Genomic DNA, 13,889 nt, shown 5'->3' on the forward strand with positions numbered 1-13,889 from the left:
CCAAGCTCTGCACTGAATCACTGAATGCCGGCACGCCCGGGTGGGTGGGCACTCCCAGGCCTTCCCCTGTCCTCTCACCGAGGGACCCTGCCCTACCACAGCCTGCCCCCTGCCCCCTGCCCCTCTCTACGATTCCCCTCGCCATGCTCTTTCTCGCCAGTTTTCTTTTTAGGTAGAAGTTGGGCTCCACGGGGTCTCCCCTTGCCTGCCTCAGTGTCCTCCCATTGCTCGCTCTCGGTGTCACTCCTGTCCTTGGCTTCCACTCTCTAAAGCCTCACCTCTGTTCCGCCACAGCTCTCCTTGCAGGAGACTGTCGTGAGGGAGTGTCACCTTGTCCCCGCAACCTCGCCCCCTGCACACAAGTTGCCCGTGGCTGGGCGAGCAATGGGACAAGGGTGGAGGGGGAAGATGGCGACGTGGGTGCGGGCCTGGGCTCTGGGGCCAGGAGGAGTGGGGCTGCCCCGAGGCCAAGCTTCCATGAGCCCAGCCGTCTCATCCCTGGGGGCCAGGGCGTGGCGCTGGGAGGCTTGGTCGTGTGCACCGGTCACGCCCCTGTCGGTGTCCTGCATGGGTCCTGGGCCAGGGGACGGGCCCGAGCCACAGAGCGCTCAGCACGTCTCTGGGAGCCAGGCCAGGTGCTGAGTGCGCAAGAAGGGCCACTTGCTCGCTTCCCGCTGTCTGAATCAGCTGGGCCGGGTCCCGGCCCCTCCTGGAACGGGCTTCGAGGAGGCCCCCGCAATCTGGGGCCACAGGGTGGACAGGCCAGGGAGGAGCCCCAGAATCCGCCGAGGCCCCCGCCGGCCCCCAGTCCTGGATTCCACTAGGGAACTGATTCCTCTTTTTAAGGGCAGGAAGCCCTGCGCCCCCAGAAGGACCCTGCCCTGAGCCTCGAGGCTCACCCCGTTGCTGAGCCCCAGGCAGCCCCCTGGGCTCTGGGTAGGGCCAGAACCGAGTTCCGGGACCCCTCAGGGGCCTGGCTAAACCCTACCCCCACCGTCCTCCCTCCCTCTCTGCCCTCTCTCCTTTCTCTGCCTGACCCGGGCCAGCAAGCAAGCTCCCGCCCCCCTCAGGGCCTCAGTCTCCCCATGTAGGCAGTGGAAAGTTTGACTCTCGCAGGCTGTGCCCGCCCAGAGCAGCCAAGGATCCACGTGGGAGTGTGTGTCCGTCCCCCGCGGGCCCAAGGGGGCAGAGGGGGGCGCTGGGGGCACCGGGGGCGCACGGGAGAGGGGGCGCAGGCAGCCCAGCCGGCTACGGGAAAATTGCTCCTTTGGAGGCAGCCGGGCTAGGGGGGACGGGGGTGGGGGCGGGCGGCCTGCCCCCTCCCTCCCTCCGCCCTCCCTCCCTTTCTGCGCCACCAGCCCCCTCCCTCCTTCCCTCCCTCCCCGCCCCCTCCCGCCCCCCTCCCCGTCGTCCCGCCCGCCCAGCCTTTAGCCTCCCTCCCGCCGCCTCTGGCTCCCTCTCGCCGCCAACTGCCCAGGAGTGAGCAGCTGTGCTCAGACGGCCTGACAGACAGACACCCGGACGGCCCACCACCCCAGCCCACCCACCACCAGCCGGCCCGCGCCTGGCCGCTGCCTCTCCCCAGGTAGGGCCCCCGCACCAGTCTCTAGCTGCCCCAGCCGCCTCGTCTCCGGCTCTCCCCACTGTCCCTGACGCCCTGTGCCACCCCACTGCGTCCCTGGCCCCTCTGCCCCCTCACTGGCCTCTGCTGCCCCCCCCACCCCACCCCCGGCTGCCCGCAGATATCCTCGGCACCCCTGCAAGCGCCTGCTCCGTGCCCCTTCATCGCCACCCGGCGGCCCTCTGGGTCCCTGTCCTGTGTCGGCCTCTTCTCTCCCCCTTCCAGACACCGCGCGCCCCTCCCTCCCGCCCTTTCCCTGTCCCCTCTGCCCTCGCTCAGCTCAGCTCTCTCTCCTGTCTCTGCGCCTCTCCTGCTTGCTCCGGGGTCCTTCTCCTTGTCATCGTCCCCTCCCCCCCAGGGAGTGGCAGCCACTGCAATTCCACCAATTGCCCCCTCTCTCCGTGGCAAGTCCTGTTTTACTCCCCACTTGGGAGTTTGTGCCTGGCTTGCAAAGGGCCGGGAAGAGGACCTCTAGGGAGGACCATGCAGCTGTCCCCAGCGCCTGGGACTGGTCCTCGGCATGATTGCCCCAGGCCACTGCCAGGCATCTGCTTCCTCATGGGCATGGCATGAGGCCAGGGGGCAGCGGTGGCTCCTGAGTGGGGCCAGCTGGATGGCTCAGTCCCGTCTGTGCCCAGTACCCACTTGGATGGGGACTCAGACTTAGGGCTGGGTGGCCCAGGGCCAAGAGGAGAAAACCAGGCAAACACACTAGGTCACCCTGGGCAGGTTTGGGGGTGGGGCCCCAGAGGGCTTCCGGGCACCCCAGGCAGACACGAGGCCCCAGGCTCATTTCCAAGGGGAGGCACCATTCTCCCAAGATGTGTGCCTTTGGGGATGGGTGAAGCTGAAGGGCTTCCTGGAACCTGAGAGAGCGATGGCACCAGGGCTGAAGCAAAATGTAGCTGCCAGGTTGTCTCCCCCAGGGCCCTGCTGGCCTGTCATCTGCTCCCTCCATTGTCAATGGGGAACTGAGGCCCAGAGAGGGTTAGGCACCTGCTCACGGTCACCCAGCCAGTCAGGGGCAACCCTGGGGACCAGGGCCATGGCTTCTGCCCGACAAACCTCAGCTGTCAACCCTGTACCGCTCCCAGTGATGCCCCAAAGTCACTTGAGTACTGACAGTGGTAGGCAAGAGGGCTGGCCCGCTGGGTGAGGGGTCTGCTTGGGGCCCAGGATAGAGGGTGAGCTGGGGGAGGGCCACACGGTGTGCCGGCTGAGGGCCCTGAGAGTCAGGGGATAGAAGCGACCCCCTTACTGTGTCCCGGGTGGGGTGGGACTGGGCTGCTGGTAAAGGAGGCTGTTGGTGCTGGTTTATCCCCAGTGGACCAGGAGGCCAGGGTCCCTGCAGGCAGGGTGGTGGGTGTGGGCAGGCCGGGAGGAGCTCACTCAAGGCATGCTGCCTCTGCAAACTCAGCCCACCCTGGTCCACAGTGACTAATGGCATTGAAACAGGCTGGAAGGTCCCTGGGGTTCTGCTTTCTGGGGGCTGGCAAATGGGCAGGGCCGTGCTTCCTGGAGCCACCAGCTGCTGGGGCCTTCGGCGCCCTGTTCAAGACGGGTCAGGGTCACCTGCAGAGGGCACATGCCCATGGATGGCTCCCGGGACAAACATCTGGAAAGGACAGCCAGGGCTGCCTCCAAGGCCGCGGGGCCCAGGCGGCAGGAGCAGGCTTCAAGCCAGGGAGAAGAGTGGGACCCCCAGGGGCACCCTGGCCAGCTGCAAGGACCAGTGTACAGTGGCATTCACGCTGCCACTGCTTCTGCCCCATGCACCAAAGTGGGGACCCGGGTCTTTGTGGCCGAGATGGGGAAACCGAGGCACAGCCCTCTGGCCCGTGGGTCCAGAAGTGTTTCTGGACTAGGCTCGTTGCATGTGGAGTAGATTCCCAGCATGGGACTGAACTCCCTGATCCTACCCACACGTCCGGGGGGTGGAGAGGACAAAAGGGGACATTTCTAAAGCAAGAATGAGCTTCCTTTCCTTGGCCCCATTCTGTAGAGGCTCCAACCATGCCGCAGGATGTCCCCTCCTAGTGTTCTAGTCCTCAGGACAGGGACTTGCAATGAGCCCAGGGCTTATGCATGGCACCCCGGGGTGGGGGCCAGGGAACGGCTCTCTGTCTTCCCTACTTCCCATCCTTATTCATCCCATCCCAGGAGAGACAGCATGGCATGGGCCTGTCCCCAGGTTCCCACTTGCCCTCTGCTCCCTGAGGACGGAGCACTCCCCAGTGTAGCCCTCTCTTTCTTGGACTACACCTTCAGGCCACCTTCAGGCCACACAAGCAGCAGGGCCCCGAGCACCCCACCCACTGGGGATTCAGAAATGAGGGGACAGGCGTGTCTTGGGCCCAAGGCCCACTGAGGCCAGTGGGTGTCCAGGCCCTCCCCGAAGCAGCTTCCCAGCGTTCCCTGGGGTGGATATGAGGCCCACTCGGCGCCCCCTTCTGGGGACTGGGGGGCTGCGGCCCAGCCCCTCCTTCCAGTTGGGCAGACCCCCCGCCACATCCTGGAGTTGAAGGCCTTTCCCCCACCCTGCAGCCCCCAGCCAGGCCCCCCACCCCAACCCTGGTCCCAGCAGTCGCCACCACTCCTGCCTCCCGGGGGCTGCCCAGCACCCCACCTTGGGTCTGGCTCCCCCCCGACCGCGTCATCATTCTAGGTTGGGGCAGCTCCTGGGGTGGCTGCCGAGGGTGCCCACTCTTGCCCGGGGCCCGCCAGCTGCAGCGCTTCCCTCTGGCTCCCCAACTGTTCGGCGCCAATCCCAGCCTGAGAGGCAACGCCAGCAGCTGCTCTCTGGTGACCCTGCAGCACCGGCACGCCCCCAGCCCAATGGGGGAGCCAGGGACTCGGGTTTCTGGGGCCCTCCTCCTCCCCATGGTGACACACCACTCGGGCTTGGGGCGGGGGTGGGGCGGGGGGGTGGGGGGGGTGCCAGCAGCCTGTTCCCGAGACCTCTCCGTCCGAGGGCACCTGCAGGGACACCAAAAGCAAAAGTCCGAGCCAGAGGCCAGAGGCCAGAGGCCAGAGGGACATGGGACGGAGAGATATCCCAGGACATCCCCAGGCTCCACAGCCTGACCCAGCCTAGCTCCAGGTGCCCCTGAACCTGCCCTCCTCCTCCCCCCCCCCCGAGTTGCAGGGCCACCCAAGCTCTAGGTGGTCTCTGGGTGCTCAGATGGCCAAGGAGGAGCACAGGGCAGGCCTGGGTGGAGGCAGGGATTGTGTGTGCCCTTGGACTTGAAGGAGATGGGCCAAGGGGAAGTCAGGGGCCCGGGTGGGGCTTTAGGAGCAAAGCGAGAGGGCTCAGGGTGGCAGAGAGCAGTGACCCTGGCACAGGGAAGGGCTTCCGGGAAAGTCCCACCCAGGAGCGAGCCTGGGGACAGCTCCCTGTGGGGTCTGGTGGCCTGATGGAGGAAACTCCCCAGCCCGGCCCCCGCTGATGCATTTTCCAGGAGCTGGCCCGGGAGGCTTCCTTACAGTCTGGAGGCAGCATGGGCGGGTGAGGAACTAGGGAAAGAGGCCGCAGGTGTCTCCAGAACATTCTTGATGTCAGCGACGGGAATGGAGGACCCCCCTCCCACAACCTTACCCCCAGCAGGGCCCCAGGGTGTTGCAAGTGGTGTCACCCCCAGCCCACCTCCAGCCCTGCCCCACGCCAGCTGCCGGGTGACAGGCCCCAGCTTTGGGGCCTGGGACAATGCCTGCCATGGCAGAGGGTGGGCTGGACACAGAGGTACAGGAAGGTGTGTGGACAGACGGACAGCAACGTCCCAGCTCTTCATATTTCCTTGCCGTGTGGCCTTGGGGAAGAGTTTTGGGCAAAGTCAGTTGACTTCCTCGTCGGGTGGGAATAATCCCCTTCCTTGTTATGGTCATGGGAGGGCTGGTAAGGAAGTCCCATCCCCTGGCCTGGTCCCAGGAGGTGACAGTGTCTCCTCTCTTACTTGGAGTAGCGGGACAGAGAGCACACCACCCGGAGTCCCCCTCTTGGCAGCCCTTGACACCCACATCTGCGTCCAGCCTGTCCCCAAAGGCCTGTCCGGCCCTGGGCTCCCTCGACTGCACCCAAGGACAGTGTCCCGCTGTGTCCGGTCCCCTCGGCAGCAACAGAAGCTCGAGGGGAAAGGAGGCCCTCCCGCAGGCACCCCAATACACATGCCGACCTGGCCTGTGGTCTCACCCAGGCACGAAGGTCCCCACGGGGACACCGAACACGGCTGGGGGGTGGGAGGTGGCGGGAGGGTGGCAGGGCTCGGGCCAGGCCGCGTCGGGGCCCGGGCGACAGGCGGGGAGGGCCGCACATCTGCAGTGGGGCTCCCAGGGCCTGCCAGCCCTCCCGTCCCGCTCCCGCTGCCCTTGGCCGGGCCTGAATGCCTGGCTCGGCCCGCTGCGTGTTCTAAGACGCTGCCAGCACGTCTTGTTTGGATGTGACCTGGAGAAATCCCACAAGGAAGACTGCGTTGGCTTTCAGAGGAGCAGACAAGGAAGGCGCTGTGGGGCTGGCGCCCAGAGGCCCCCACCAGCCGGGCCTCCCTCCTCCCACACGCCCGCGGTCGCCTGCCCACGCTGCCGCGGCCCAGCCGGGGAGCCCAGAGCACCGTCAGGGCCCAGAAGTCCCCTCTCTCCAGGCCTCAGGGTGCTCTTCCATAAAATGGGGCTAGCAACCGCGCTCCATGCCAGAGCCTGCCCGCGGCTCCCAGCGGAGACCCCTCTCCCTTGGGCCTCTGTCTCCCGGGCTTCCTCCTTCGCTCTCTGCACGCTGGGTCTGGTGCCAGTTCTCCGGGGGGAAAAGGACGGCCAGGCAGTGGCTCCCGTCCTACCCACCCCTGCCAGCCTGCCCTCTGCCGGGGCCTGACCACGAGTGGGGGAACGGCGGCCAAACCTTTCCCCGCAGCACCGGGCCGGGCCGTCCCCAGCTGCCCCCCGCAGACTGAGCCTGACGTGGGCCGAGGGGCGGAGGGCTGCCCCCTTCCCCCACCCGCCTCGGCCTCTTCACGGGCCCCCGGTGTTGCTCCAAAGCCAGACACAAGGGCCGTGGCCAGACACACTTCCTCTAGAACCTTCCGCCCTCTTCTTCCCGGCGCCTGGCCATGGCAGAGGGGGGCCAGACGCCTTAGCAGGCTGCCCACCTTCCCCGAGGTGCTTGTTTTTTTGGCAGGCATGGGAGGGAGAACCTCGGCTCCCCCAAGCCCGGGCGTCGGGGGTGGGTGCCCTGAGGACACGCTCCAGCAGGCTGGCAGAGGCCTGTCTGCACGGCCCCCGCCTCCTCGGGACCTGGCCAGCCCACCCCCACCTGCCCAGGTCATCTGGGAAGCCAAGAGCCCTTCCAAGGCTCCCGCCAGGCGTGCCAGCCCTGACTCATTCCCCCCTGTGAGGTAGCGTCTTTGGCAGGGCTGGGGGCGGACGGCGGGGGCGGAGGGGTAGTCTCCTCCCTCTCTCCCATTCTACCTCGCTCTCCTGCCTCCACCCTCCCCTTCCCATCCTCACCCACTCCTCCTCCCGCCCCCTGTGGGTCCAGCCGGCCACCCTGGCCAGGGCCCCGGAGGTTGCAACTTAGAGCAAGAAGCAACCAACTATCCAGGTAGGCGAGCATTTTGCCTACTTGGGGGCCAAGGCCTTCTCGGGGTGGGGGTGGGGAGCTCCAGCTGTGCCTGGGGTGGTGCTGGCAGACCCTGGGGGTGTGAGCGATGGAGTCTGGAGGTATTTGGAGCTCAGAACCTTCCGGTCACCCTGGTGGCCAGTGCTGAGACAGACCCTTCTTCCAACGTGGGCTTTGGAACTGAGTTGTGGGAGACTTGAGTTGTGATCACCCCCCTTGTGCTGTGTGACCTGGGGCAAGGCAGTTCACCTTTCTGAGCCCGTTGCTGGAGGTGATGGGTTGCAGAGGGCTGTCAGGGCTAGTGGGCAGCAGGGACAGGGGACGCTCTGGGGCCATTTCCCCAACCGAGCCAATGCAATGCAGTCCAGGGCCCAGAGGCGCAGGGTAGCCAAGCACCTTGCCTCCCAACAAGCCCACTCTGGCGGCGATGTGACCTGGGTGCCCAAGATGGGGGAGGGGGCGGGCCAGGCCTCCATGCCAACCTTCTGAGGAATCAGGGGAAAAAGAGGTGGCCCCTGGCCCCTGGCCTCCTGGTGGCAAGGACTCACACTGATTGCCCATCCCCTAATCCCCCCAGGATCTTCACTTTTGCCACCAGCAGTCGGCTGAGGAGGGCACAACCACCCCAGCTGAAGTCCCAAACTGTCCCCACCGGCCGAGGGAGGGCCTGTTTGGGGTGGGGCCGGCGTGGGTCTTCCATAAGCTCCTGCCTCCCAGCTGGGTCCCCACCCACAGATGCACCGAAGGCCACCCCAGGCGCCCAAACCTGGGAGGCAAGCAGGGCAAGCACGGCTGCACCAATTTCACAGATGGAGAAAATGAGGCTCAGACAAATCCTGGGACTTTTTCCCAGTCGGGGTGGGGGGAGAGCCAAGGCTGGGCTCCTGCCCTCTCCGGGGGGAAGAGGTTCTGGCGAGCTGTGCGGACGGGCCTGTGGGCTGTTGAGCAGGGAGAGCTGGGTGCCCAGGACCAGGCTCAGGCAGGGCTTCCAGCAAACCTGCCCCTCGGGTGGCCTCTCGGGGTGCAGGGGCCTCTAGAACTTCCTGGAGGCATTGGTGCGCCTGGAACAGGGGGCCCAGAAGGTAGCAGGGCGCCGGGCCGCCTACCTCTAGGCTTAACTGAGCCCGGAATTTGGGACAGGAGTGGACCCCGGTGGGTTCCCTAAAGCTGAATCCTTCAAAGCCAGTGGGGGGGGGAGGGGCAAATGGTTGCATTTCTCCTGGCCGCCTTGGTTGCCACCCTCATCCTTGCTCGCTGCGCCCCCTCCCCATGGCGCCGGGGTGCAGGGGGAGGAATGGGCCGTTTGGGCAACGTTTGCTTACCTGGGGGAGGTGGAGAGGGGAGAGCCCCCTTCCCCACTCCTGGCCCGCGGCCTGTGCCCCCTACCTGGGGGTCTGGCTCTCCCTGTGAGAAGGAGGCCTGGCACTGATGGGCCCACGAGCTCCGGGTCCCCGTGCCCTGACGTTCCCCCGACCCCAGCCCCTGCCTGCAGGCACGTCCGCCATGTGGCCCCTGTGGGTCCTCGCATCGCTGCTGGCCCTGGGCCAGGCCCTGCCGTTTGAGCAGAAGGGCTTCTGGGACTTCACCCTGATGAACGACGAGGAGGCCTCTGGCGTCGACTCGACGTCGGGCGCCCCGGACCTGGACTCCGTCACGCCCACCTACAGCGCCATCTGTCCCTTTGGCTGCCACTGCCACCTGCGGGTGGTCCAGTGCTCTGACCTGGGTCAGTCCTGGGGTGGGAAGCGGGGGCGGGGTGGGGGGCCGCCGGGGAGGAGAGGGTGGCTGGGACCCGCGCTGGAGCCCCCAGCCCCAATGGCCACGCCGGGGGGAGGGGGTCAGGCCGCGGGGCTTAGGCTGGTGGCGCTGGTGCCCGGCCCCAGGTCTGAAGGTCGTGCCCAAGGAGATCTCGCCGGACACCACACTGCTCGACCTGCAGAACAACGACATCTCGGAGCTGCGCAAGGATGATTTCAAGGGCCTGCAGCACCTCTACGTAAGCCTCGGTGGCCGGCGCCCGGGGTGGGGGGTGCATTGGGTGCAGAAGGGCGGGGCTGCTGGGCCACACATGCGGGTCAGGAGCACTCCCCTCATCTCCCCTGGCAGCGCAAAGTTGGTTTCCCCAGCGACACGGGAAGAATTGATCTTGGTGTTGCCAATGTACAAGTGGGGAAACTGAGCCCCAGAGCCGGGTGGAGCGGGGACCTGGGCCGTGTTAGGCTGCAGCAGCAGAAGTGGAGAGCACAGACCCATCTCAAGGGGGCCGGGTGGGGCCCTGAAGTCCCGCCGCTGGGTGGCTCGGGTGGCTGGAAGGGAGGAGGGAGAGGAGAGGGCCGGAGAGGGCTGCCAGCTGAGGGAGACTCCCGGCCTGCCCCCCCCAGGCCCTGGTCCTGGTGAACAACAAGATCTCCAAGATCCATGAGAAGGCCTTCAGCCCCCTGCGCAAGCTGCAGAAGCTCTACATTTCCAAGAACCACCTGGTGGAGATCCCGCCCAACCTGCCCCGGTCCCTGGTGGAGCTGCGCATCCACGACAACCGCATCCGCAAGGTGCCCAAGGGTGCATTCAGCGGCCTCCGCCACATGAACTGCATCGGTGAGCCTGCCCCGGGCCCTCCCCAGCGGGCAGCAGGAAGGACAGGCAGGGCAGCCCTTCCCAGCAGAGCCGCCAAGGGCGTGGGGCGGGGGAGTCCGAGGGTGCTTCCAGAACCTTCTCCAGGCACACTTCCCATCACGCCCAGAGCTGCCATGGCAAGGCAGAGGGAACCCCGGCCTGGCTGCGCAGGGGAAAGCTTTACATGACCTGCGTGGGGAAGTCATTTAAAGACAGTCAAAGGGAAGCAAACCCACTATGTGGACGGGTCACTTGCCGATTAAAGGGAGAGCACAGGGTGGTCCGCAGGGAGGGTGGGGGTCAAAGGTTGGTGCAAGGATGAGCTTTGGGGAGACCCCGTCTTAATTTCTGCTCCCCTTCCTCCCCCCACCCTACCCCCCCAGGCGGGTGCCAGGAGCATGGCCCTTGGGTGCCAGCTGTCCTGTATGTTATATGCCTAGTCATTCATAATCAGCCTGGTGTATTGGTGGCACTGCCTTGAGGACGAGGCAGGAGCCAGCGTTCCCTGGGGGCAGGTGGGACACGAGGCTGAGGTGCGGTGTCTCCTAGAGATGGGCGGGAACCCCCTGGAGAACAGTGGCTTTGAACCCGGAGCCTTTGACGGCCTGAAGCTCAACTATCTGCGCATTTCGGAGGCCAAGCTCACCGGCATCCCTAAAGGTAGCAGGGTGGCCTTGATTCTGGGGACACTGGTGACCCGAGCTGGCGGGGGGCAGGGAGGTCTTGGGGCCATCCAGACCTGCCTGGTCTCCTCGGGGTGGGGCTCAGGCAGCCAGGACAGAGCTGGGGCCTCTGTCCCCTCCTCCCCACCCTCACCTACCCCCAGGCAGCGGCCAACACACCTGCCGCTGCTGCCTTCAACTCCGTGCACCCCGTCTTCCGGGCAGACCTCCCTGAGACCCTGAACGAACTCCACCTGGACCACAACAAAGTCCAGGCTATTGAGCTGGAGGACTTGCTCCGCTACTCGAAGCTGTACAGGTGGGCCCCGGAAGGCTCTGGAAGCATGCCCCCAGCATCCCCAGCACCCCGCCCCGCCCCCTGAGTCCCAGCCCTCTGCCGCCCCCGCAGGCTAGGCCTGGGCCACAACCAGATCCGGATGATTGAGAACGGGAGCCTGAGCTTCCTGCCCGCCCTGCGGGAGCTGCACCTGGACAACAACAAGCTGTCCCGGGTGCCCACCGGCCTGCCCGACCTGAAGCTCCTGCAGGTGAGGCTGCGGGGACCCCGGCTGCAAAGGCCAAGTCCCCAGGACACCATCCCCTCCCCTCCCAGGCTGGGCACAGTGGAGAGGAGCTGTGAGGGGTGAGCAGGAGTTTGCCTGGCAGGCTTCTGGGTCGAGACAGGGACAGTGCAGGGTGAGGGGCCTTGCCTGGGTGCCCCCTCGGCTGCCTCGCTTCCCGGTTTGGCTTCCGCTGCACAGGGGTGGGGGAGGACTGGGCATTGCCCATTTCCAGCCAGAGCCTGGCCCAGCCAGGTTGGGGGGGCAGCACGGTGGCGCCCTCTAGTGGCCAGGGTCCTCTCTGCCTCTAGAGGGCGCTGCTGCAGCCTGAGCCCCAGCCCCACCTCCTAAGTGGGGCTGGGGGCTGCTACTGAAGGGTCTTCTTCCTCTTGGGGACCCAGCGGGTCTCAAGGAAGAGGTTGGGCCCCGTGGGAGCCCCGGGAGACCCAGGGGAGGAGCGGGAACCACGCTTGTTGCCCCCCAAGCCTCATGCCAACCAAGACTCCCCCAAGACCCCTCCCACCCCACCCCGCCCCCAGGGCGACCTCCCACACCCGCAGGGAGGTCACCCGGGGCAGCCAGACGCCCCTGGCCGCGAGCCACACCTCCACTGCACCCACACTCACCCGTCTGCCCCAGGTGGTCTACCTGCATTCCAACAACATCACCAAGGTGGGCGTCAACGACTTCTGCCCGGTGGGCTTCGGCGTCAAGCGGGCCTACTACAACGGGATTAGCCTCTTCAACAACCCCGTGCCATACTGGGAGGTGCAGCCCGCCACCTTCCGCTGCGTCACCGACCGCCTGGCCATCCAGTTCGGCAACTACAAAAAGTAGAAGCAGCTGCAGCCGGGGGCAGTGGGGGTCACCACCAGGTCACAGGGGAGGCGGGGGGGGTGGCAAAGACAGAAAGCAGCGCCATGTGCCCATGGCCCCCAGCGCCGGCCCCCCACCCCCACCCTGGTCCCCAACCCCCCGCTGGCTGCCCTGGGTCACACTCATCACCCCCACCCCCTGCCCCACCCAGACCCCATCCAATCACCCACCCCCCTGGCTTCAGAGCCGCCTGTACCCACAGTGGGTGCCTCCCGCCAGACCCTCGGTCCCCACTGGTTCGTGGGGTTAGCAGGGACAGAGAGAGGGGACGAGGCCAGGCTTGCCCACCTACCCCTTGGCACACACTGGCATGGTTCCAGGCCTCCAGGGCCACGCTGCCACACTGGGCCTCCCATGCCAGCCTGCCACTGTTCCTCCCCCAGGGCCCAGCCAGCCACCTCGACCCCCAGCCTCGGGGCCTGCCTCTGGCCCCCACTCCACACACCGTCTCCCTCGCTCTGCCTCGTGCTTGCTCAGAGCTGGGCCTCACTTAGGCTCGAGGACCTGTCCCCCACAGGTGGAGGCACGGCGCCGGGCACAGCTTGCCTGGGGTGGGTGGTGGTGGTATGGTGTGGCGAGAGGGTAGATGTTAGGCTCAGCCAGGTCCCAGGGCCTCCTGCTGCTCCAGAGCCCCCCAGTGGGCACCACATGTGCGCATCCCTTCCCCACCCCGCCCCCAGGAGGGGCTCAGCACCCCACCAGGGTCCCCAGTCCCGGGTTTCACAGCCCATACCCTTCACCCCAACAGTGGCCAGGTCTCCACTGCCCCCCACCTGCTGTCCCCTCTTGGGGCCCCTGGTGAGGTGGGGGTGCAGGGATCACACCCAGCGTGCAGGTTGGGGGGCTGCCTCTGAGGTTGACAGTTGTCTTTCAATTAAAGAAACACTGTGCAAGATGGTTCTGTGTGCCGCTGCTCCCAGGAGGGTGGGTGGGAATGGGGAGCTCGGAGGGGCCGCCTCTGGTCACTGGGCCCAAGGCTGTCAGCCCGCCCCCCTCTCTTCCAGACACTTCCATTGCCCCATCTGTCCTTCAACTGGCCTCCGGGGACAGGTCAGGCCCAAGGTGGCATCAGCCTCCCAGTATGGGGCCTTGGCCAAGCACCTGTTGTCTGCAGAGCGCCGCGTAGGACCAGTGGGGAGGGGGGTCCTTGCCTGCCTGTGTCAGTGGAGTTTGGGGATTCTGAGCAATGCCAGGCTCCCCCCGCAGCCAGAAGTGTCAGCACGCGGGGCCTGGAGAGGGAACCAGGCCCTCTCTGAGGTCGGGCCCCGTGCTCTGAGCACCTACCTGGGCTGGGCCCCAGGCTGGCTTCCCACCCAGCACCCCCCATGCCCAGTAGCCACACCGACTGCCAGCCGTGCCTTGTCCTAGTGGCAGCTGTTTGGCGCTGGCCCTGGGAGAGGATCGAGGGCAGGCCAGAGTGGCTGCCCACTGGGGCCACAGGTCTGCCCCAGAACGGGCAGTGTGACAGGGTGGGGTGTGGGTGGGGGACCAGTCCCCAGAACAAAGGTGCTCGGACAGCAGATCCCAAGGCTGGAGCAGGGCTGCTCGTGCCTTTGCCCAGCAGGAAGGGCCCACAGCCTGGGGGTGGCAGGAGCTGGGACTTCCTGGGAGAGAAGGAGCTTGGGGGCACCTGCGGGCTGGCTCTGTGACACTGCCTGTGCCCTTACGCTCGGCCTAGCACTGGGGCGCCCAGCATCCCTGAGTCTCTCCCCTCTTGGGACGGGAGATGCCAGTGCAGTGGCGTCATAGCCATGTCTGGCACACGTGCTGCCCGGGCTGGCCCTCCCTCCTGAGCTCGCCTTCAGGCCCCCTTGTCTTTTCTCTGCCTGCTCCTCAGCCTTCCCTCCGTGAGCCTTAGCCAGGCTGGCTCCGGGGTGTGGTGGGTGATATCAGGGGCTCAGTCCCGGTCCTCGGAGATGACCAGTACGTGGGACAAATGTCATGATGGCGGT

The 13,889-nt window shown here is 66.4% G+C and overlaps 1 protein-coding gene across 2 annotated transcripts; it reads left to right on the forward strand.

The window, feature by feature from the left end:
- Window positions 1-1,448: 1,448 nt before the first annotated feature.
- On the forward strand, window positions 1,449-12,832 carry BGN (biglycan). Of its 2 annotated transcripts, none has more exons than XM_077146578.1 (8): window positions 1,449-1,585; window positions 8,706-8,952; window positions 9,110-9,222; window positions 9,608-9,821; window positions 10,389-10,499; window positions 10,727-10,820; window positions 10,911-11,049; window positions 11,701-12,832. In XM_077146578.1, exons 2-8 carry the CDS (start codon window positions 8,730-8,732, stop codon window positions 11,896-11,898), a joined length of 1,092 nt encoding a protein of 363 aa, XP_077002693.1. In that variant the 5' UTR covers window positions 1,449-1,585; window positions 8,706-8,729; the 3' UTR covers window positions 11,899-12,832. The 2 variants fall into 2 exon arrangements, with proteins under 2 accessions (XP_077002693.1, XP_077002692.1); XM_077146577.1 differs by having other exon boundaries at window positions 8,719-8,952.
- The last annotated feature ends 1,057 nt before the right edge of the window (window positions 12,833-13,889 follow it).

The sequence above is a fragment of the Tamandua tetradactyla genome, chromosome X, assembly GCF_023851605.1.
Source record: "Tamandua tetradactyla isolate mTamTet1 chromosome X, mTamTet1.pri, whole genome shotgun sequence".
Classification (NCBI taxonomy): domain Eukaryota; kingdom Metazoa; phylum Chordata; class Mammalia; order Pilosa; family Myrmecophagidae; genus Tamandua; species Tamandua tetradactyla.

Bases quoted from the DNA above. Each gene is read 5' to 3' on its own strand.
- BGN (XM_077146578.1), top strand. From the start codon at position 8,730: ATGTGGCCCCTGTGGGTCCTCGCATCGCTGCTGGCCCTGGGCCAGGCC. The intron at 9,822-10,388 runs GTGAGCCTGCCC...GGTGTCTCCTAG, and splicing joins CCGCCACATGAACTGCATCG to AGATGGGCGGGAACCCCCTG. The intron at 11,050-11,700 runs GTGAGGCTGCGG...CGTCTGCCCCAG, and splicing joins CCGACCTGAAGCTCCTGCAG to GTGGTCTACCTGCATTCCAA.